This window comes from Papaver somniferum, chromosome 7 (assembly GCF_003573695.1).
Source record: "Papaver somniferum cultivar HN1 chromosome 7, ASM357369v1, whole genome shotgun sequence".
NCBI classification, from domain to species: domain Eukaryota; kingdom Viridiplantae; phylum Streptophyta; class Magnoliopsida; order Ranunculales; family Papaveraceae; genus Papaver; species Papaver somniferum.
The window spans coordinates 5,685,630-5,706,383 of record NC_039364.1 but is presented as its reverse complement, the minus strand read 5'-3'; the positions used below and the strand labels follow the sequence as shown (position 1 = coordinate 5,706,383).

At 34.6% G+C, this 20,754-nt stretch overlaps 2 protein-coding genes across 3 annotated transcripts; both read right to left on the bottom strand.

The window, feature by feature from the left end:
• Positions 1-365: 365 nt before the first annotated feature.
• LOC113293965 (high mobility group B protein 6-like) lies at positions 366-2,705 on the bottom strand. Its single transcript, XM_026542405.1, has 6 exons — positions 2,406-2,705; positions 2,176-2,280; positions 1,987-2,100; positions 1,329-1,389; positions 498-500; positions 366-406 (listed from the first exon to the last, which is right to left on the bottom strand). The coding sequence occupies exons 1-6, from the start codon at positions 2,703-2,705 to the stop codon at positions 366-368; spliced, it is 624 nt and encodes a 207-aa protein (XP_026398190.1).
• Positions 2,706-13,399: 10,694 nt separating this feature from the next.
• On the bottom strand, positions 13,400-16,304 carry LOC113294856 (eukaryotic initiation factor 4A-1-like). 2 transcript variants are annotated; one of them, XM_026543234.1, is made up of 5 exons: positions 16,124-16,304; positions 15,212-15,281; positions 15,000-15,106; positions 14,457-14,887; positions 13,400-14,347 (listed from the first exon to the last, which is right to left on the bottom strand). In XM_026543234.1, the coding sequence occupies exons 2-5, from the start codon at positions 15,277-15,279 to the stop codon at positions 13,712-13,714; spliced, it is 1,242 nt and encodes a 413-aa protein (XP_026399019.1). In that variant the 5' UTR covers positions 15,280-15,281; positions 16,124-16,304; the 3' UTR covers positions 13,400-13,711. The 2 variants fall into 2 exon arrangements, with proteins under 2 accessions (XP_026399019.1, XP_026399018.1); XM_026543233.1 differs by having other exon boundaries at positions 16,128-16,304.
• Positions 16,305-20,754: the final 4,450 nt, after the last annotated feature.

Sequence of the window (20,754 nt, the reverse complement as noted above, 5' to 3'; positions counted from 1 at the left end):
ACATCAAAGTCAAGTCAAGTCAAATTGAACTCAAGTCCAAGTCAAAGTCAAATCAAATGGAAGTCAAAGTCACAGCAAAGTCAAGTCGAAGTCAAATTGAAATTCAAATTTAACTCAAATTTAAACTCCAATTGAGAATTCAACTTCCATTCTTTCATTCATTGGGTTTAAATTACACATAAGAATGAAATTCTTAGTTCATAACAACACATGTCCAAGCTAGCTAGTAAGTTGTAACGACATGCTCAACTAATAGACGACGTTCCGACAATGTGTGATAGGCAAGAATAGAAATTTTAAAGCTGCAGCTAATTCCAAACCAAAAGAAACATATAAAACATGCCTTGAGAATACCATGCCTCTCACTATGGTGTAAGCTCCAAAGTAACCAGGATATCAATAGAACCTACATATCAAAACACAATAATTCAGAAGGGATAGATAACAGTCCTGAATAATACAAGCTGCAAAGATGAACAGTCCTGAATAATACGTACAGGCTGCAAAGATGAACAAATTACTCTCAAAGAAGCACATGACATCTTACTCTGCAGTTGAGAAAACAACCTCGCAACCCTTGTCACCATTTTCCATGACGAATCTCAGTACATCACAGAAAAATAGTAATAATGAGTAATATTCTTGGAAAATAAATTTCATTCTAAGAACCCTAACAATGGACAGTGGAGTAACCTGAGAAATACGTCAAACAAAAGAAGAACTATATATCCATTCTTTCCTTTACCCAAAAGTCTGTGTTATAATCTAAATAACCAGCACACTACTCAAAGCTATAGCAAAAAAGAGTTAAAACTTGCATTACCATTCTAATGATACTTTCATGATTAACTTGAAACAAAAACATCAAAATAAAACATGTACAATGTAAGTAAGTCAAGGTTTTAGAACTAAAATTCCATAGTAATCACCATGGAAGATTTGGATCAATGGATGGTCCTATGTATTAGAAAGCAACATTACCAGATGAGCTACAAGACAATTTATGTCCAAATGAGCTACATGACAGTTGTAGGAATTACGAATAATAATCAAAAAACCTCGAAAATGTTATGCAGTCAGCTTATTAACTGGTTAAGTTAAGTTATGAGGTAAAAGATTATAAGTGAGGTCATTTATTACTATCTACCTTCATATTTCACAGATCAAAAATAACTTGTATACTTTCACTCACAAGTAGCATATATACCAGCATAAGGTCTTATTAATTCAAACCAGATGGGAGTATAATTAAAGTAAAGGAAGATTATCTTTTAAATAAGCCACATGTTATAGTTTAATCATCTCAGCTCTATAGTTGTGGATCATACCCAAGGGAGCAGCACAAGCATTTCCAATATTCCCACCTCCTAGTATTCTCCTTGATGTTAACTGCACAATTCAGGTGCAAGGTTCTGATAAGAAGACAAAAATGAAAGTAACTCTGTAATTTGCAATTCTTGGAACATGGTGACATCAGTATTTTGGTACGAGTCTTAGCTTTTCCCCTGTCACTGATTTTTCTGCAGACTAACCAAGATTACTTATTTGGTGTATGACTAAAATATTTTAGTAAATCTGAGGTTAAAGACCTCCAGTTTGAACTAAAAACTGGGTTGACATATAATAAACAGTTGACCTCCAATATGAGCTCAATTTTCAGTCCAGTTACTGTGCAGCAAATAAACAGTCGATACAATGAGAAAAAACAAGAATCCATTTCAACATTATTTTGCAAAACATAATTGGCTTATACGCGTAAATTAGGACTGTCCAAGTTAGAAAGATCAGTCACCTTTCTTTCTCATGGGTAAAACTTCTATGAGATTTTCAAAAAATCAATGCATTGATAGTTACATTGCTGATGCCTTTCCTGTCATGGATCAAGTTCTTCCTTGCCTATTTGCTGCATTGCCAAAATCAAAACCATTACAAAACCCCAATTCACATATAACAACATCTAAGACGAAACTCGCAAGTTCGACAAACGAAATTTTGCCTGAATAGAATGAATGAGGAAGCATGCCTCTTTGGTTTATCAGGGTCTACTGCAATGGTTTCACCCTTAAGCTTCTTTTTCTTCTGTTGGTTCACTTTCGATTTCTGCAATTACACACTGCATTAGACTCCAATTCCACAACAATTCACAAATTTCGTCGAATGGATGAACAAACAAACCTTGATTATGTTTTCATTTTTCTCATTCTTCTTAAGCATCAGTAAAGCTTCCTGCTTATGAATGTTGTCAATGGCCTTTTCGGCTTCAATTGATCCCGCTCCTTCCTACAAATCTTACAAACAACAAGAGTTAAAAACAATTCAACTCGATATCAAAAATTCTCGCAAAATGCGTAATCAAGTGTTCACATTGCTTACTTATTTTTCTTGCCATCCTTGGCTTATGTTGCACCTTTTTTCTTGAACTGCAAGTACTGTTCAAGCAATTCCATTGCAGTTTTCTGCTTCTGATCCTCTTGGAGTAGCTTCATAGCCTCGTTCTCGCGCTTTTCTTTGCCAACAATCTGCAAGTAAGCTTCTCTATCAGATTTTTTCTCTTCATATAGTTTTTTATCTTCTTCAGTTACATTCTTCCATTTGGATCCTAAAATGTTTGAAACTTCTTTGAATTCTGCATCTGGGTTCTCTTTTTTAACCTCAGCCCATTGACCTTTGCACCATAAAACATAAGATGATGATGGTTTCTTCATCTCTGGGTTCTTTTGCTTCTTTCTCTCTCAGAGATTGAACCAGTGGAAGACTCCGCACCTACAAAAAAAATCCCCAAATCAAAATTAAACCCAGATTCAGAAATCTAAGATCAAGAAATTGAAACCCTTAATCCAGAATTTATCAATTAGCCAAACCCTAAGTCTAGAAGAAATCAAATATCAAGATCAAAACTCAAAAATCAAACCCTAAATCAAAACTTCTGTTTCAACAATTCATGATCAATAAACGAAAACCCTTTATCTAAAAATCAAAACCCCTAATCAGAAACTCTGATTCAGCAAATCAAGATCAAGATATGGAAACCCGTTATCAAAAATTTATGAACCCTAAATTTAAAAACCAGAGATGAAGAAAGCTATACCACAGTAGGATTAAATTCCTTCAACTTCTGCAATTTCGTCAACTCAATTTAAGTTTCAGCTGTTCTTTCCCTTTAATCTCCAACTCCTCTTCTTTCAATTTCAACATCTCGTCACGATCTTTCTAGCTTCAGTTTTCTCCTTAACCGCAAAGATGAAAAGAAGAAGATGCTTCAAGAACAATAGATGGATTTCTTCCTGACGGGGAAAGGGGTTATGTTTAAGAGCAACGATTTAATTGATTTCTTTTGAGGGTTTTTTCAGTCTCGATTTGGTGGTGAGGATGAAGAGAAGATGGATAAGATCGCATGAGGAGGAGACCGAGAGAGAGAAGAAGAAAGAGAAACTGAGATGAGAAATGGGAGAGAGAAAAATGTATTTATACGCTCTATCAAATAATAAAAAATTATTACACCTAAATCGGTTTCCATGGGTCGCGGGATCGGCAGCAATTTTAGGGCAAAATAGTAATTATTCAAAGACGGCTACTAGTCATCTCGGAATTTCTCCGTGTTTTTATTATATCAGAGACGGATATCTTTGGTCAACGATCCAACTACTGTTATTGAGGGTCTCTGATGTGGGTCCTAGAAACCCCATTTTCCACTAGTGTTGTACTACACATATTAGAGGTTGTACAAAAAATTTAAACTATTATAACAAGAGTAGTAATAATACTATTCACACCAGTCAAAGAAGTTGTGTGACATACTTTTACTACTTATCAAATATTGTGAAAGCATGTATAACAATATATAAATAGGAGTTGTGAAACAAACTCTAGAAAATTATGTTAGAGTTTGACAACCTTACTGGTGTGTTGTGATTATGTTTTCTATAACACATATAGGTTGTTGTGGAAGGATGTCATACAACTCGTGTAGGTATAGTGAAAGACGGATTCACAACTCTTGTAGAGGTTGTCTTAGGCTTCCAAAATAAAATCGAGAGAGAATCACAATTGAACCACAAGGTAGTCCAAACTTGAACCACAACTAGGTTTACGACTCTTAGATCGAAGTTGTAGTAAATCGGGGACCTTCTGCAACCCCCCCCCCCCCTTCCGCAACCCATCGATAAGTGTCGTTATAGATCTACTATGACACTTGTGTGGGGTTGTCAAAGTATGTTTTTCCCGTAGTGTATATCTCTAACAATCCCGAAAAATAAAATTTTATTAGTTCGATGCAAAATTTTGGGCTCCAAAAAAAAGAATTTAAAGTTATTGTAAACATTATTAAGCTCGTTATTACATAAACAAGACCCATATAAGGAAAATTTAGAGAAATCCTTAAATTATAAATATCTTCTTATATGGATTTTGTCTTATGGGTTTATTGATAATTTGCGGCTCATAAGAATTTTCCTTATAATTTATTTTAGTTTAGTTTTTAATTTAATTTTATTATTATATAAATTTTATTTTTAAATGCATTGCATTAGCTGACAAGTTACAAGTGCACCACAAGTTATACATCCAATCCTTATATGTCGAAAGTTTACCCAATAGGTAATTAACATATAAACATATACTCGGTGCTCAAAATTCCCTATTCTTCGATTCCTAAAAGTTTTTTTTTCATTTTTTTTCCCTTCTAAAAATGCTTATCATATTATCCGTGGTAAAAGTTTGAGGAGAAGAAACAACAACTGGAATAGGAAAATCGCCCTGAAAGTAGAACTATGAGTGGTCGATTTATATATTTCAAATTAAGTAGTCATACATTTAGAAATTTTCATATGCTTTGTGTTGTTGATGGCTACGAACCAATAATAAGACTTTATATAAAGCTAATATATTCTTTCTAATTACCAGATGATGATAGTGTTTTTCCTTCCTTAAACCTTTCTGAGATGCTGGAGTAAACTGAAATAACTATCTGTTCGAACTTGTATAGTGTCTATTATGGTCGTCGTATTCTTCGATCAAAATTTCTTGGTCAGGTGGTGCAAACTGGAAATCCTCGATTTTCTATACCATATTAAGGAATTGTAATACATAAGTCAGATGCATCTTTTTATATATACCAGCAAGATTATGTATTAGATAATAAAGATTTTATTTTATAATTTAGAAAATCAGATGAAAAGTTTTTCAACAAGAAAATCATGGCACATCAAGTACTGAAATGGTGGATTTGCAAAATCTAATGCATTCATTTGGAGAAAAGGAATTCTTGGAAGATGTGGAGTAAATATTTTTCCATATATATTGCCATTACCCATATTATGGAGATTCCAGGTTCGAATCCCCTATGGCGCAATATTATAACTTGATATGGAACGTAGAGTTAGTTTTCCACTCGTGCGATATAATCATCCCATATCCACTTTGTCTTTCTTGGATGGTGTCTCATGAGGCGCGCTGATAGGTTAAAACTAAAAATTGTACAACAAATTTAGGTGTACGTTGTTGGAGCTCAGCTTGCCAGGCTTCCAACTAGTTTCTTGTAAAAAAAAAAATACTCTTCATCCAATAATAAAAATAAATAAATTATAATGTTTATAAATAAAATAATTGAAGGTAATTAAGTAATTTGTGTAGCTCTAGACCAACCGTATAAGTTGTAACCATTCCCAGGTTTTTGGGTGAGCAACGGATGGATGGGTGAGGATTTGATATCATCTGTGACAACCCATCTAAATGGCAGACTTGAGATTTTCACACACGTCCAATATGTTACATGTTGGATGTGACATCCGTCGGGTGAGTGGATGAGCGATTTGTATGCGGATGAATTTGTGGATCTAAAAAAGTTATAGACGTAAACTGTTACTTGTTGAACATGAGTAGTAAACCTTATTTTTCAAACTTAGTTCCACTTTGGATAAGTGTTTAGGGTTAATTTTTTGTTCCACATTACTTGATAGTTTTTATATTTTCCCACAAAACTACAAACAATACCCTAATAGTGGATTTGGATGTAGAATTTTAAAGGTGGGATTCATGGGTCCAGGGGATTTGGTGGGATTATGTTTTCTTCGGTACGTTTGGTTTCCAAAATCCCTGGAATCACGTTTCCCGTGGGAATTACTTTTCCAGCAAATCCTTCATACGTAGTCCGACCCTTCCCCCTAAGATTTGCTGGGAAACTTCTCAAGGGATTTATGGACCCACTTTTTTTAACTCTAAATGCCATATATATGTAATTTTAAGATTACAAAATAATTACAAACTGTATATATGGACTTTAAAACAAGATAATTTTACGAATCCTAGGATTTTTAACTGAGTTACCAAACACATGACGGATTCACATAAATCCCAAAGTTTGTAATCCCATGGGATTATAAATTCTGGAAATTGTGAAATTCTGCAACAAACCCACCATAACATATTTTCTTGGAACTATAAGTTTCTTTTTAAGTGCACTTATAGCAATTAATGTTAGTAGACTTTTATCAAGGACATAAACCAAAAATTTTCATATGTCTCTCTCTATTTATTGATCTGCGTGAAAACTCTCAAAACATCATCTAAAGTGGAAGTAAGAGAGCAATACTTATTGATGTGAAGGCCTCCGATCAATTCAAAATTGATACTTTTGTAATATCATTAAGGATTTCCGATCCTTTTCAATAGAGAACTATATATATCAACTGCGTATTTTTTATAATACATATATTTATAATACTAACATTATTTTTAGGATCCGGTGTCCAACGGATGTATGATGTTTCACCCGCATTCAATTCATGAAAGCGACCAGTTTCAAAAATTCATCGGCATACAATCCGTCGATAAACGGATTGGATATCCACCCGCCAAAATGTGGATTGATTTGGATAAAATTCGTGGATTTGGATGTTTTTGCTCACCCCTTAATCTAGGATATGGTTTTCAATTTGTAAACAGTGTTCAGAACAGAGGCCCAGTTCTTAGATTATTCTTGACGCGGAAGCGTTATTTGACTTGGAAAACGAGAGGCAAGTTTTCATGATTCGACTTTTTTCTAATGGTTTGATTACGATTGGTGAATAAAATTCAGGCTCTACACTTTTATTAGAATAATTGAGATCTGTTATACAAAAGGGGATCTTTCACAATTTCTTTCTTAAGTTCTCTAAAGTGTGCTAAGTGCTAGCCTCTGGTATTTTTTTTCCCTTCGTTTTTAAATTACATGGACTTTTCCTGCACTGTCTAGAGAAGGTGTTGGAGAAAGGAATAATTACAGGATTTGCATTGCATTTATATTGGCCGTGGCTTGGTTAAAATTTTACAACATCTAGGGATGGTAATAAAGATTCATATAAGATTTAAGGCTTTTGTTAACTTGTACACCCATATGCATGTTAAGGTTTAATAAAGAATTATTTATTTTTTTGGAAATTGTGTTTATTTTTATCTTATTCTACCAGAAATTGGTTTTTTTACACCAAAACAACAAATTTTGTTCCCAATGCAAAAAATTACCGTTTTCAATGCAATAAAACAAACAAATCTGTTTTCCAATGCAAGAAATTGTTGTTTTAGTGAACCTTAACATGTATACGGGTATACAAGTTAACACGACCCAAGATTTAAAAATGTTCCCTAACTAAAGAAATCTTACTATGTATTTTGTCATACGGGGTTTAATTAATAATATTTTACGGTTCATATATTTAAATTGTAAATTATGCTATTTTAACTTTTAGTCCAATTTATGTTTTGTTGTACATGCACGAGATAAAATCTAATCATTAACTCACTTTTTTTTTTCCGAATGAAGTAAAATATAATAAAACTAGAAGAAAAATATTGCTCATATTCAATTGTGATGTTACTTGTTACCCTTGGACTAATATTTTATCCAAACCTTTTCTCTCCTAATTAATATATTTTCCAATTTATTTATTTACTAAAAATATTTATTTATTAAAATTCCAATCTAAAATCAACAATACTAATTAATGTCTCATTAATTTCTCATAAAATACCCTTACAAGGACTTGTACAAAGTTTTAGTTGGTAACCGAGCAACAAGCTGGAAACCAAATCCTTTTTGAATAACAACATCCAATCTATGAAAAATAAAACCACCTAGACCACAACTAGCATCCTTATTAACTAGACAATTCTTCAAACGCTTAAGAAAAAAAACAGTATCCCAAAGGCAGTGAAATATAAAACACCAAACCATACCCATGTGAAATACATTCATCTAACTATTTAGTATGTTTGCGCAAAATTGCTTTCGGAATGGCTTGACCTGGAACGAAAGCACGGATTCCCTCTCCAGTGAAGGGCGAGACACCTGAGACATCTATACGCACATCTTGACCTTTTTCCCAGTTATGGACAAGGAATTTGTTGGACGTAAATCCTTGTTGTGATCTAACAAAAATCCCAAAGCAACCTCTTTACGCGCAGGCATACCAGCCTTGTAACAAATATCCACAATTACATCACGAACAAGGTCATGGAAAAACTTGAGCTCACGTCTTTGTTAGAATCAAGAGCATGAACACCAAAAATATCCATAGGCCTATTGCAACTAGAGCACAAACCGTCCTCAACAAACAAGGGGATACCAAGCCGATAGCAAACTACCACTCTGAATTGTCTGGTCCCAAGACATTGATCTAACCCATTTATGGAGATGGCCAAAAGATAGTCTTGTGCATGTTTGACACGGTTACATTGCCAAAAGATAATTATACCAATTTTGCTATTTTGTTTTCTTTAACTAACTATTAAGATATAATAGAATTAAGATATTTTTCATTTGATGTAGTGAGTATACAATTTACCGAACTTCGATTCTAAAATTGAACATTGGTTCCAATACCTAAAAATTTAAAATGAGTCCAAAATTGAACATTGGTGTCAATTTAAGTAATAGAGTTACATACTTTCTCAATGGATATATAATTTACGAGTTTGCAATGTTTTTTTTTCTTTTTTTTTCCATTGATGAGAACGAGATTTCCTTAGTGTTATAGTTGAGTTTTAACAAAATACGAGTAACAAAAAAGAAACAAATGAACTTAATATTAAATTTCATTTTTTAACAAAATGCAATAATTGTAGATCGGAATTTTAATAATTAGATAATTGTAGCAAATAAACTGGAAAATATGTTGATTAGGAGAGAAAAGGTTATTATAGAATACTAGATAAAGATATTAGTGAAAGGGTAGACAGATAACATGACAATTGGATATCAAATGAGCAGTATCTCTCTTTTAGTTTTGTTATATTTTTCACCAAAAAAAAGATGAGCTATTAATTAACTCATGCACGTAGAGACACAAGATAACAAAACCCATCCAATTTTGTATAGATTTTGCTTTAGCAAAAAATGAAATAAAATTGCCTCGTTTTGTTTTGTTTCGTTACAAGTGCAGCCGGCTAGTCCTTTTATTTATAGTTAATTCACAGATCCTTTTATTTATATTCCCTCCGATCCACTGCTAGATGACTTATTTGGTTTAAAATTTTGTTCCACTATTAGTTGACCTATTTCATTAAACAATGAATATTTCTAAAACTATCTATTTGATTGATTATGGTTAGTATAATAAATATGTATAATTTTGTATTCATGTTTATACTCGTTAGGTAGGTGTTTTAAAATGCTTTTGAATGGTACAAAGTTTAAGAATATCGGTGGTATAGTTTGGAAGATAATCATTTTTAAATTTTGCAAGTTATTATCCATAAGAATATAATTGTAAAAGATACTTTAAAATATTTTTTATCCTTCTGTGCTTTAAGAATTGTGTAAATTTCAACTAGATCATCTAATAGTGGGACGGAGAAAATAGTTACGGATGCTTAAATTTGCCTACTCGTCGACTGGTAGAAGCTTCTTTTTCATCACTTTAATAGTTGGAAAACTCGTGTTATCCGTGATAAAAGTGTGAGGGGAAGAAACAAGGGCTGGGCTGGAATAGGAAATCGTCATAAATGTGGAGTTAGGAGCGGCGGATTCATGTATGTCACACTAAGTACTCATCCATTTAGTAATTGTCATGTGTTTTCTGTTAGGGATGGCCACGAAACCAACAGTAAGATGTTCATATAAAGATAATTTACTCTATTTTTAATTACCAGATAGATGATGATAATGTGTTGCCAAGTCAAACCTTTTTGAGATGTCGGAGTAAACTGAAATAACTACATTTCTTCATACTCTCTTAGTATTTTTCAACAAGTTAGGCACGAGGCTATTTCATCCAAGTCTTCAAAATCTCTTGGTGCTTTCACTTTAACCTTGAGCAAAATTCTGAAGGAGATTCATTAGGAAAGAAACCGGAGGATGTTCACTGGAATCGTGTTTTGGGACATATGGAAAAGTTTTGTGATCTACCGAATGAGTTAAAATTGGAACAGTAAATAGTGCACTTCCCTTATAAAGTTATAATTTATAATCTGATAAAGAGTTGTATCATTTATTCAAATTTTCTTATTTCTAGCTAATATGAAAAGGTGAATCTTTTCCAAAAATGGAAGTAGGATCTTTAAAAAATAAAATTATTACTATCTTTTAAATCTTAGTTTTTGTTATTTACAACACAAAAATTCGCTGCGTAACCGAAACAAATTATCAGTCGCACTGCTCATTGTTCTTCATTTTGAAGGTGCCGATGAACAGTTTGGGTGATGATAAAACAAGAAAATGATAATCTTTGTTTTATGAAGAAAAACGTGTTCAATAAAAACTCTTTTAGAAAAGATTCAGTAAAAAATAAAATATATGAATCGATGAACTTGTCAAGGGTAATTGAATAACTTGCCAACCTCTAACTACGACAGCCCTGACACCATTCCTAGGATATAACTATCAATTTGTAGAACACGAACGTTTTGTGTATGCTGGGCCTCAGGCCCCCAGAAAACACCGTTCAATCTAATCACAAACATAGGCCCAGGTTTGAGACTACTCTTTGAGTAAAACATTAATTTGTCTTTGAGCAAAACAATGGATGTCATTATAAAAAAGAAAAGTCAATTGGAAAGAAAAAAAATACAGAAGGAGATGTAATTTTAAAAAAAAAATAAAATCAAACATGAATTCCTCTTGGGTTCTATCGAAACCAGTTAATCATCAAACTGCAACTATTCATCATTTTCCTCAGATATTCAAAATCAAGTAAGTATCAGAAATCTTTGCAATTTGGATAATGGGATCATTAGCAACACATTTTTCAGCGTTTCTATTTCTAGTTCCAATAGGAATACTTAGATTGTTATGTTCATTATCACTCTATCTAAAAAACCCATGTCAATATAGATCAAAACCATGGTATTTATCAGAACCCAGATGGAAAAATTTCGATTTATATATCCTTCTATTTTCATTACCAATCGCTTCATTTTCTGAGATTTTCTTGTTCCTTACATTTTCTGGTCACCCCACATACAAATTTGCATTCTTCCAACAATCAATATTAGTATGCGTATTTTGGATATTATTGGTATTGATATCTCTCAGAGAATATTTTGATCTTCTTATAAATGAGAGTTTCTTGTTTGTGTTTGCTGCTATTGCATTTCTAATGGAAATTTCAGTCATGGATAAAGGATTTAACAATGGTCCGGCAGGTCGTGTTTACGAATTGTTATCCGGTTTAACGTTAATGTGTTCATTTTCGTGTTTCTATCTTTCGTATAAACCTTCGGCGTTTTTCGCTGAAGTATGTTTGTGTCTAGGACTTGTTTTTAAAGGGACATGGGTTTTACAAGGTGGTTTGAATTTGTATACGGATGCGTTTTCGTTAAAGGGTTGTCAGAGGATTTCATTGTCAGATAAGAAGGTCAATTTGTTATGTGATGTTGAAGAAGATGGTTATAGAGGTGTTGCTTTAATCAATTTCTTGTTTGTTGGACATGCTGTCTTGGTATTGCTTATGCATTTTGTGTTATTTGGAGTGTTGAATTGTCACAAGAGCATGAGGATTGGCGAAGGGGTTAGCAGCGGCTCGTGTATGTCAGAGATTGAATCACAGAGTTTGCTGGTGCACCCACTTCCTGAATTTGAGATCGAATGATAATATGTAATGTTGCATGATGGTGGCATCATTGCTGCAAAAGAAATGTCGTTCAATTGGATGTATGCACATGAAGTTGGATGATTATAATGGATGTAGTGCAGATGAATCTGAGTGAGTTCCCTGCTTTCTGTAGGATAGTGCAGATCTTTTAATACTCATCAGTTTAGTGTAGATTTAAATCGATACTGCTGAATTTAGTAATCCCTAATGTTGTTTCTTCGCCATTTTGGCCATATACTGATTCAAGTTGTTGAACTTCAATTTATCCTAAATATTTAAAGTTTCGTGATTCTCGATTTTGTATGTTAGCCTCTATCTAGGTACTGCATGAAGCATACCCAAGAAGCAGTCCATTGGTTTAGTCGGATTTCTGGTGATGCTAATTTCACCCATCCCTTTCTTTATATCATTGCTGTACTTGGAAAACTTCACAATCCTTGACATGCTTGAGAAAGAACTTACAGATCACTTCGATTCGCATAAACTAAGATTATTCAGCTGCATTGATGGGTGTGTAAGCTGCTTGTATGATACTCATCTAGAAGATACTGGTTCCACTTTAATCACCTGCAATGGAGATGCAAGCAGCGCACAACCCATTGAATTTGCCTGCACTGTTGAGAGAAATGTGTTGCAGAAGCATGGAAAGAGATTTGCATAATGCATTCTTATACTAAGGCTTGGCAGCATATGTATTCAATACTGCTGAATTTAGTAATAATGTTGTTTCTTCGCCATTTTGGCCATATACTGCTTGAGAAAGAAATTACAGATCGTTGCAATTTGCATAAACTAAGATTATCCAGCTGCATTGATGGGTATAAGCTGCTATTGTGATAATCATCCAGAAGCTACTGGTTTCACTTTAATCAGCTATCAGCTGCAATGGATATGCAAGCAGGGCGATCCATGGACTTTGCCTGCACTGTTGATAGAAAGGTGTTGCAGAAGGGTGGAAAGAGATTTGCATAATGCATTGCGAGGATTGTATGTATCCTGGCAGCATTTCCCAAGCTTAAGGTTTAATGCCAGTAATTTCCGCATTGGAACTGAAACTCCTGCATACTGATATAATGCCCCAGACTGCTCAGGAGACCAATCTGGTATTTCCCTTGCAGCAAATGAATGAAGATTATATGGTATACCAGAACCAAGTTCAGCATTCTTGGTAGGTTCTGACACCTAGAATCAGGCAATCAGAAGTGCTGCTCTGTTGGTCCTGGAATCAATCTGTAATCAAGCTACAATCCAAAAAATTTACATGGTCTGAAAAATGCAACTCCAATGCCCTGCTAACAAGAGAAAATAACTGATAACACAGACTGCGCCAGACAAAGAAGAAAACATCCATCCATTTAAAAATACAAAAACTACCAAGAGCTGGGACAAAATTTGCTATAACATTCCCAATTGATCTTCAAACCTCAAAGATAGAGATGAGAAGATCTCAAGGTTTTTCCACCAACATCTTGCAGAACAGACAATTACTACTAAGAAGGATTAAAGTTTAAAAAAGACCGAATTCAAGACTGTCACGTTAACAAAAGAGAAAAAAAACATTAAACAGTACTAAACAACTCAAAAACATAAGAAAAGAAGCTTGTCACTGAACATACGCAGAGAAAGAAAGGAAAAAATTTGTCTCTTCAGAGAAGATCAGCAACATTGGAAGGCAACTCCTCGATAACCACGTTATAGAACCTCTGGATGTCGAACAGCATCCTCTCATCGTCCTTGGTTACAAAATTGATAGCAACTCCCTTTCTTCCAAATCGACCACTACGTCCAATACGATGAAGGTAGTTCTCAGGCTGTGTTGGAAGATCGTAGTTGATAACAAGAGAGACCTGCTGGACATCAATACCACGAGCAAGAAGATCGGTAGTGATGAGGACACGGGAGGAACCAGATCTGAATTCACGCATGATAACATCTCTGGTGTTCTGGTCCATGTCTCCATGGGTGGCTGAGACGGTGTGGTCACGGCCTCTCATCTTGTCAGTCAACCAGTCAACCTTACGTCGGGTGTTAACAAAGATGACACTCTGGGTGATGGCCAAAGTCTCATACAAATCACAGAGTGTCTCAAGCTTCCATTCCTCCTTTTCAACATTGACATAGAATTGCTTGATACCCTCAAGGGTAAGCTCATCACGCTTAACCAAAATTCTTACTGGCTTGTCCATGAACTTCCTTGTGATCTCAAGAGCTTCAGGAGGCATTGTGGCAGAGAAAACACCAACCTGAACTTTGGCTGGAAGGAGTTGGAAAATATCATAGATCTGTTCGACAAAACAATTCGACAATCAAATCATAGAAGATGGTAAAATCACAGGACATGGTTACAGAACGGGAAAAGACTGATAAAATAACAAGAGAGTTATAAAATACCTGGTCCTTAAACCCTCGTGAGAGCATCTCATCAGCTTCATCCAACACAAACATCTTGATGCTGTCAGAACGAAGGGATTGTCTCCTCAACATATCAAAGACACGACCAGGGGTACCAACAACGACATGCACACCACTTAAAAGAATACGCTGATCCTCCTTAACACTGGTTCCACCAACACAAGCATGAACCTTAACCCCCAAATAATCACCAAGGGCACGCATGACTTTCTCAATCTGTTGAGCAAGCTCACGAGTAGGTGCAAGAACCAAGGCTTGGCACTGGACATGTTCATAATCAAGCTGCTGTAAAATACCAGAACAAAAGGTTGCAGTCTTTCCTGTTCCAGACTGTGCTTGTTGAATAACATCAAGTCCTTGACAGAATGGAACAATTCCTCTCTGTTGAATTGCAGATGGCTTTTCAAAACCTACAAAAGGTAACAATACAATTAGTGCTTGCCCACGCTTACACTAAGGGATTGGTAATCAAAAATAAAAAAATTCACAAAATAAGCGAAGATGATACAGCATAAGACATACCATACGCATATATTCCTCTTAGAAGGTTTTCTTTCAAACCCATCACATCAAAAGTATCATGAACCTCGTCATATGAGGTGAAGAAATCCTGTCCATCAGCTTGAAGACTGACAGCATCCATCAACAATTCAATTAAGAATGTTAGGTCAAGCAACATAATATAAATGATATCAGCTAACAACCTTATCAAGTAACAAGTTTAGAAGGCTTACATTTCACTCATTTTAGTGTCATAATGCTTAGCATCAAACTGAGAACCTTCAGGTGCCATTCCCGCCATGACTGAAAATTAAGCTCAAAAATAAGTACAACAGCGGAAGCAGAACTCATGCCAGCTTTTTACACGAACAGAACAATACTATAATGATGTCAACTCAATTTAGCTAAAGCACAATTCTAAATTACACATAGGAGTATCCAAAGCAAACAATCCATTAACTAAAAAAACAGCTATAAGAACGACAATCAATCACTAAATCAAGTAACAACGTTCAAATTAATCAGATAAACATAAATCAATGCATAGGGCTGCAGCTAGGCATACTCGCAACAGCTCTTGAATCTATGAGGATGCAACAGGCCATACACTACCAGCTCTCAAATGTAATGCTATCACTAACACAGGAATACTCACATACTTATACATGAATCAAACAAACTACATAAACAACTACAGATTCATATACATCTTCACAGATTCAATTAAAAATTATACAAAGATTCTAACAAAATCAAAATCCAACATTACATCAATAAAGAACAATCACAAAATCACACAAAACCCCTAAAATAAAAAAGATCCATTTTTTCAGCAAGCTTAAAAATTTATCCAACCCCATTAAAGATCAACCCATAAACAACCCATATCCAATCCCAATAACCTCACCATCAACAAACAAACCTCAAAAAGCCAGATTTCAACCATAAATCTCAAAAACCTCAAAAAAACCAGATTCAACCATAAATCCATCAAAAACTAAATCTCCAGCTAATATCATCCAAAACCCAGATTCATAAACACAAGATTCATCCTATTAACATCAAACAAATCACAAAAAATCAAGAAAAAACAGAAAAAAAAAAATCAAATCAAATCAAATGAAATAAGATGAAACAAAACAAACCTACTTGCAAGAGTGTTGAGAAAGAGAGTGATGAAGCTTGTTGTGCTTTTTAGGGTTTAGTTTTGAGTTCTTTTCCCAACTCCTCGGATCTCCGCCGTGGAGTTAAGGAATGCAAGAGGAAGAGGAGGAAAAAGGCTTTGAGTTTAGTTTGTGTGAAAAAACACAAAGAGAGGAACTTTAAGGAAATGCAGGGTTTCATTATATGGAAAAGGCATTCTGTTTCAACATTACCGAATTTACCCTTAGGTTTTCTTTTCATTTACCACTTTGTGTTGTAAGAATATGATTCACACGTGTGATGTTTTTTTTTAGGTTTTTTTTTCTTTTTGCTAAACCTAGAATGACAGTCTAGCATTCTTTAAGTTGGACCTAGGTCCAAGGATGGCTCACCCTTTTTCTTTTCTTAATTTTGACAATTACGAGGTTCCGAGTCGTGGATATGGTTTTGGTATGTTTACCCTTGCCGTTTTGGGGGAGCTTAGTGAGGATGTAGTCGATCTCTTGAAGCATATCCACAACTGTTCTACTATGCCTAAAGGTGCTAATTTATTTTTTCATAGGATAGTTATTATCATTTAGAAGGGGGTTAAAGCTCAACTTGTATCCAGGCTTCCAACTAATTTCTTATAATTCCTTTTTCTTTTTTAAGTTGTAAATTTCAACACATTCTTAAAGAAAAAGAATTTGGTAATTCTGAATTTCAAACTCTGGTTGATACCATTGTCTGACATCATCATTGTACTATAGTTGCATAGGGACGTTGTTTATTATTACAATGTAGCTCTGTTTGTTACTAACATCATGATGTATATCAGGATATGTATGATAATAGAGAAATTACTAATTGAAAACTATAGTTTTCTCTATTTTTAAAAGAAAAAAACCACCAAGCAAAAGTAAACCGCACACATCATTCAGTCAAGTTAATTGTGAAGATTTCTCAAAACAGTTAGAAGTTGTGAAATATTGCCGAAGGCACAGACAAACCGCGCATGACAGACTCGAAAGCACAACAATAGAAAAAAACGGGAAGAAATTGAGCTCTTACTTGTACAAGAGTAGTTTATTTGAACTACAGAGATTGATTTCTTGACTAGTTTTCTTTTAACAACAAATTGTCAAAAGAAGAAAGATTAAGAGCTTTGAGAATTCGTTTGATGTATATTTTTGCTTTGTTTTGCGCCTAATATAATGTTATGAGCCTCTTATTTTTAAGTCCCGAACAAATAGAGGGATTTGGTGCCACATAGGGTTTCAATTTCTAGCAAAAGACGTGCACACCAAGTGCCATAATATTAGTCAACTTTGTATTTCAGTCAGACTTATTTTGAGCCGTTGATATTAAACCTTGAAACCTCAGCCATCATATGGTTGGACGAGAGTTTATATTAAGAGAAGTTTGCCTTAATAATGCATAATAGATCCATCTGCACATAAAACAAAGGTTACTACTTTAAAGTAGACGGAATTTTGTGCAAAAAAAACAGAACTCTGTTATAAAGCATACCTAAAAATTTCAGGCAGAAAAAAAAAACCCATTTAGGACGATCTTATAAGAGCTATGTAGCGAATAACTCACCACTTATATCTTCAAAATGATATACATCCCGTGGGTTCAATCCTGCGGGTTATTCTGATTTTTGTTTTTGTGAGAGAAAGGGGGTGGGACCCACCTTAACCCATCCCCTACAAGACCGTGAGTCATAAGGAAATCTGATTTTTATCCTTATCGGGACACACCGCGGGACCAGCCCGCATTGAGTGTAGCATTTCCCCTTATATATAGGACGGAAGGAATTAGGTGTAAGTGGGGTCATTTGCACCCACCAAATTTTGGAATTCTGTAAAAAACAGATTGGGTAGTTTGTAATGTTATGTATGGGGAGCAAATGATATAACATAACTGGAATTTGTACATTAATGGGTTTAAAAGGTAAACGTGCCACTTTGAATCTTCTTTATTTTTTTCAATACGACAAACTTCCTATGAGGAGAACTAAAAAACCGTCAATGATAATGGATTAGAAGACACTAGTATGGGAATTCAGATAAACACGAAACGTAAACGATAATGGAGAACTAGAAACGTAAATCGTCGTGATCGTGGAGGAAACAAGAAATATTTAGCCATTGTGGTATTCAATGTCCTTGTTTCTGGTTATTAGCATTAATGTGCACAATTCTTTCGACAGTTGATGTATCTAGAATGGGATTTACATACTATTGTCAAAGTGGCAAGTAAATATACCATGTAGATCTCATATTTATCAAATTTTTCCATTTTTGTGAATACCGGAACTAAGATCGTTCGACCCCATAACATATAAATCCTGCCTTTGTTCCTGCATATATACCCTTAAACCATTCAAATTACTGATCTATCAATACTCCTAATATAAAAACATACGATCCGTTTTAGAAAAATAATAATCGGTTTATATATAAACCTCTCATCTTCTTCCTCTTCTAGATGAACATTCCTCTCCCGAAGTTTTTTTTCATTGCCATGACTAAAGTCGATTCGTTAAAATTTGTTCGTCGATTAATCTCAACTACATAATGGCTCGTACAAATGAAAAAGTAGGACTAGGCATTCCAAATCTTCTTCTAATCCATCAATTGAAGAAGAATAACCAATTGAAGAGAAGGTATAGAAACTGAAATTGAAGAGAAGGTATAGAAACTGAAATTGAACCTCAAATCGAACCAGAAATTCAACCAAGTTAAGCACCAACTCTTGAAAAACAATAGTGTTTTTGACTGTTACAATATTGGGTTGCGGCTGAAAATTGAGTTGCGTTTTGAGCCGAACTATTCTTGAAAATTTCAACCTGAAAGTGTGTATGAACAATTCGGCTTAAAAGTTCATATGAACTTTAAGCCGAACGTAGTCACTGATAGGAGGTGCATTTGTTGTTCAGCTTATTCGATAATACTAAAAATAAGTCGAACATACATTATTTAGAATTCATAAATCGTTTAAGTATAGAAGTTCGACTGGTAAGATTTTTGTAAATTATAATCCGAAAAACTTTATGTACATGTTTATGAATCAACTGATAATCATTGAGTTCGTCTTATATTTGGTAGGTCGATCGGGCTAGCCAAACCTTTTGATTTACTTAAAAAAAATCGATGGTAGTTATATAATTGGGAAAATGTTTTTAGATATTGACATATAACAACTTTGTTTAGTGTTGTGCATTTTATTCATCCTGTTCGGTCGATAAATTCCAGAACCACGCGATAAACATGAAGAAAATGCACGACACATAACAAACACTATATTTCAATTAATATTTCTTATAGTTTTAGACACGAGTTAACTTCTTTTTTTTTCCAATGTAATAAAGTTTTATACTTGTTTTAGGAATAACGAAGCTAAATTGAGGAATAAGATGGAGGTTACGCCTTCTAATTGTAAGACTCCCAATCCTCGGGGAGGAGGTAAAAAAAATTGGAAGCAGGAGGCAGCGGAACTGACAAAGATGTCGTGTTAGAAATTGGTGAACCACTACCAGAGATGCAAAGAGAACAAGAAATAAGAGATAGTGATGGTGCTGATGAAGAGAAGTGTGATGGAAGATAATGTAATCCCAACTCGAGGTGATGGTTTGCCCCATGGATATTCGAAATATGGAAGACGGGTGTTGATCGGTTACGTCGAATCTTGGGCAAAGAGAATATATGAGAATCTTGATCACAATGATGCAGTCCGAGTATTGAGACACTAAAGGGCAGAGGAATGGAAATTTTCTGAAGACGTTCTCGAGGTGGTTGCTTACGTACAATCTTATGCTTTATGGATTGCGATTCAGAATAGAAATCAGGAATGTAACAAGGTGACTATCTCCGAGTTTCCAGAAAGATTTTGTCTAGAGACTTGCAGTCTTGCACGTGTCAGTTATCCTTTGGGGAGATGACAATTACTCCTGATGAGGCGAAAAAAATTACAGGGCTTAAAGTGAGGTTTAGAAGCGTGGATGCTATCTTAGGATTCTTAGTCTAGATGATGAGGCACCCCTGATTCTAGCAAAATTCACATTATGATATAGAAAATTTACACATGCACAATCAACCAAGCGTGTATAGCGTCCGTGTTTCATAGGTTAAGTAGGCTGTCAAACATCTAGAATACTGAATAAGACTTGACTAGCTTGTTCTTTGGTTGGCTGGGAAAGAAGTCGGAGGATACGTTAAGAAAAACAACCATTGAATTTGACCGGGTGCATCGAAAAGGGCTGCCTCTTGCCAAAAATGTCATGTAATGTATTTTTGAGTTCTTGTGTAAAGTAGGAAAGTCATCTTGTGTTTGTATCTCTCGTTATTGCAAAATGAGATGAAAAATCAGTTAAAAAAAAAAAGTACCCAGTGTTTGTTATGTTCTATTTCAGTAAAAAAACATCTCTCTTGCCTCAAATTGAGAGTAGTCAATGTAGATATTGAAGTCAGTGTTCTTTGTTATTATGTAAATGGTCTTGTAATATGCAAGGAGGGTGTAGCCATCGATGTACAACGCGGGTAAGCTGAAATATCACATACTCTTAGGTGAACATTCACAATTCTCGTAAAACCGGACAGCTAGCATGGCTTTGAATTCAGTTCTTAGCCTAAAAACTATCTCTTAGCGA

What these genes read in the sequence shown, in the direction of transcription:
- LOC113293965 (XM_026542405.1), bottom strand. Translation starts at nt 2,705, where the DNA reads ATGAAGAAACCATCATCATCTTATGTTTTATGGTGCAAAGGTCAATGG. An exon ending in TGCAGTTCAAGAAAAAAGGT is followed by an intron (nt 2,281 to 2,405) that starts GCAACATAAGCC and finishes TAAGATTTGTAG; the next exon opens with GAAGGAGCGGGATCAATTGA. An exon ending in TTCTATTCAGGCAAAATTTC is followed by an intron (nt 1,390 to 1,986) that starts GTTTGTCGAACT and finishes TGAATTGTGCAG; the next exon opens with TTAACATCAAGGAGAATACT.
- LOC113294856 (XM_026543234.1), bottom strand. Translation starts at nt 15,279, where the DNA reads ATGGCGGGAATGGCACCTGAAGGTTCTCAGTTTGATGCTAAGCATTAT. An exon ending in GACACTAAAATGAGTGAAAT is followed by an intron (nt 15,107 to 15,211) that starts GTAAGCCTTCTA and finishes GGATGCTGTCAG; the next exon opens with TCTTCAAGCTGATGGACAGG. An exon ending in AAGAGGAATATATGCGTATG is followed by an intron (nt 14,888 to 14,999) that starts GTATGTCTTATG and finishes TACCTTTTGTAG; the next exon opens with GTTTTGAAAAGCCATCTGCA.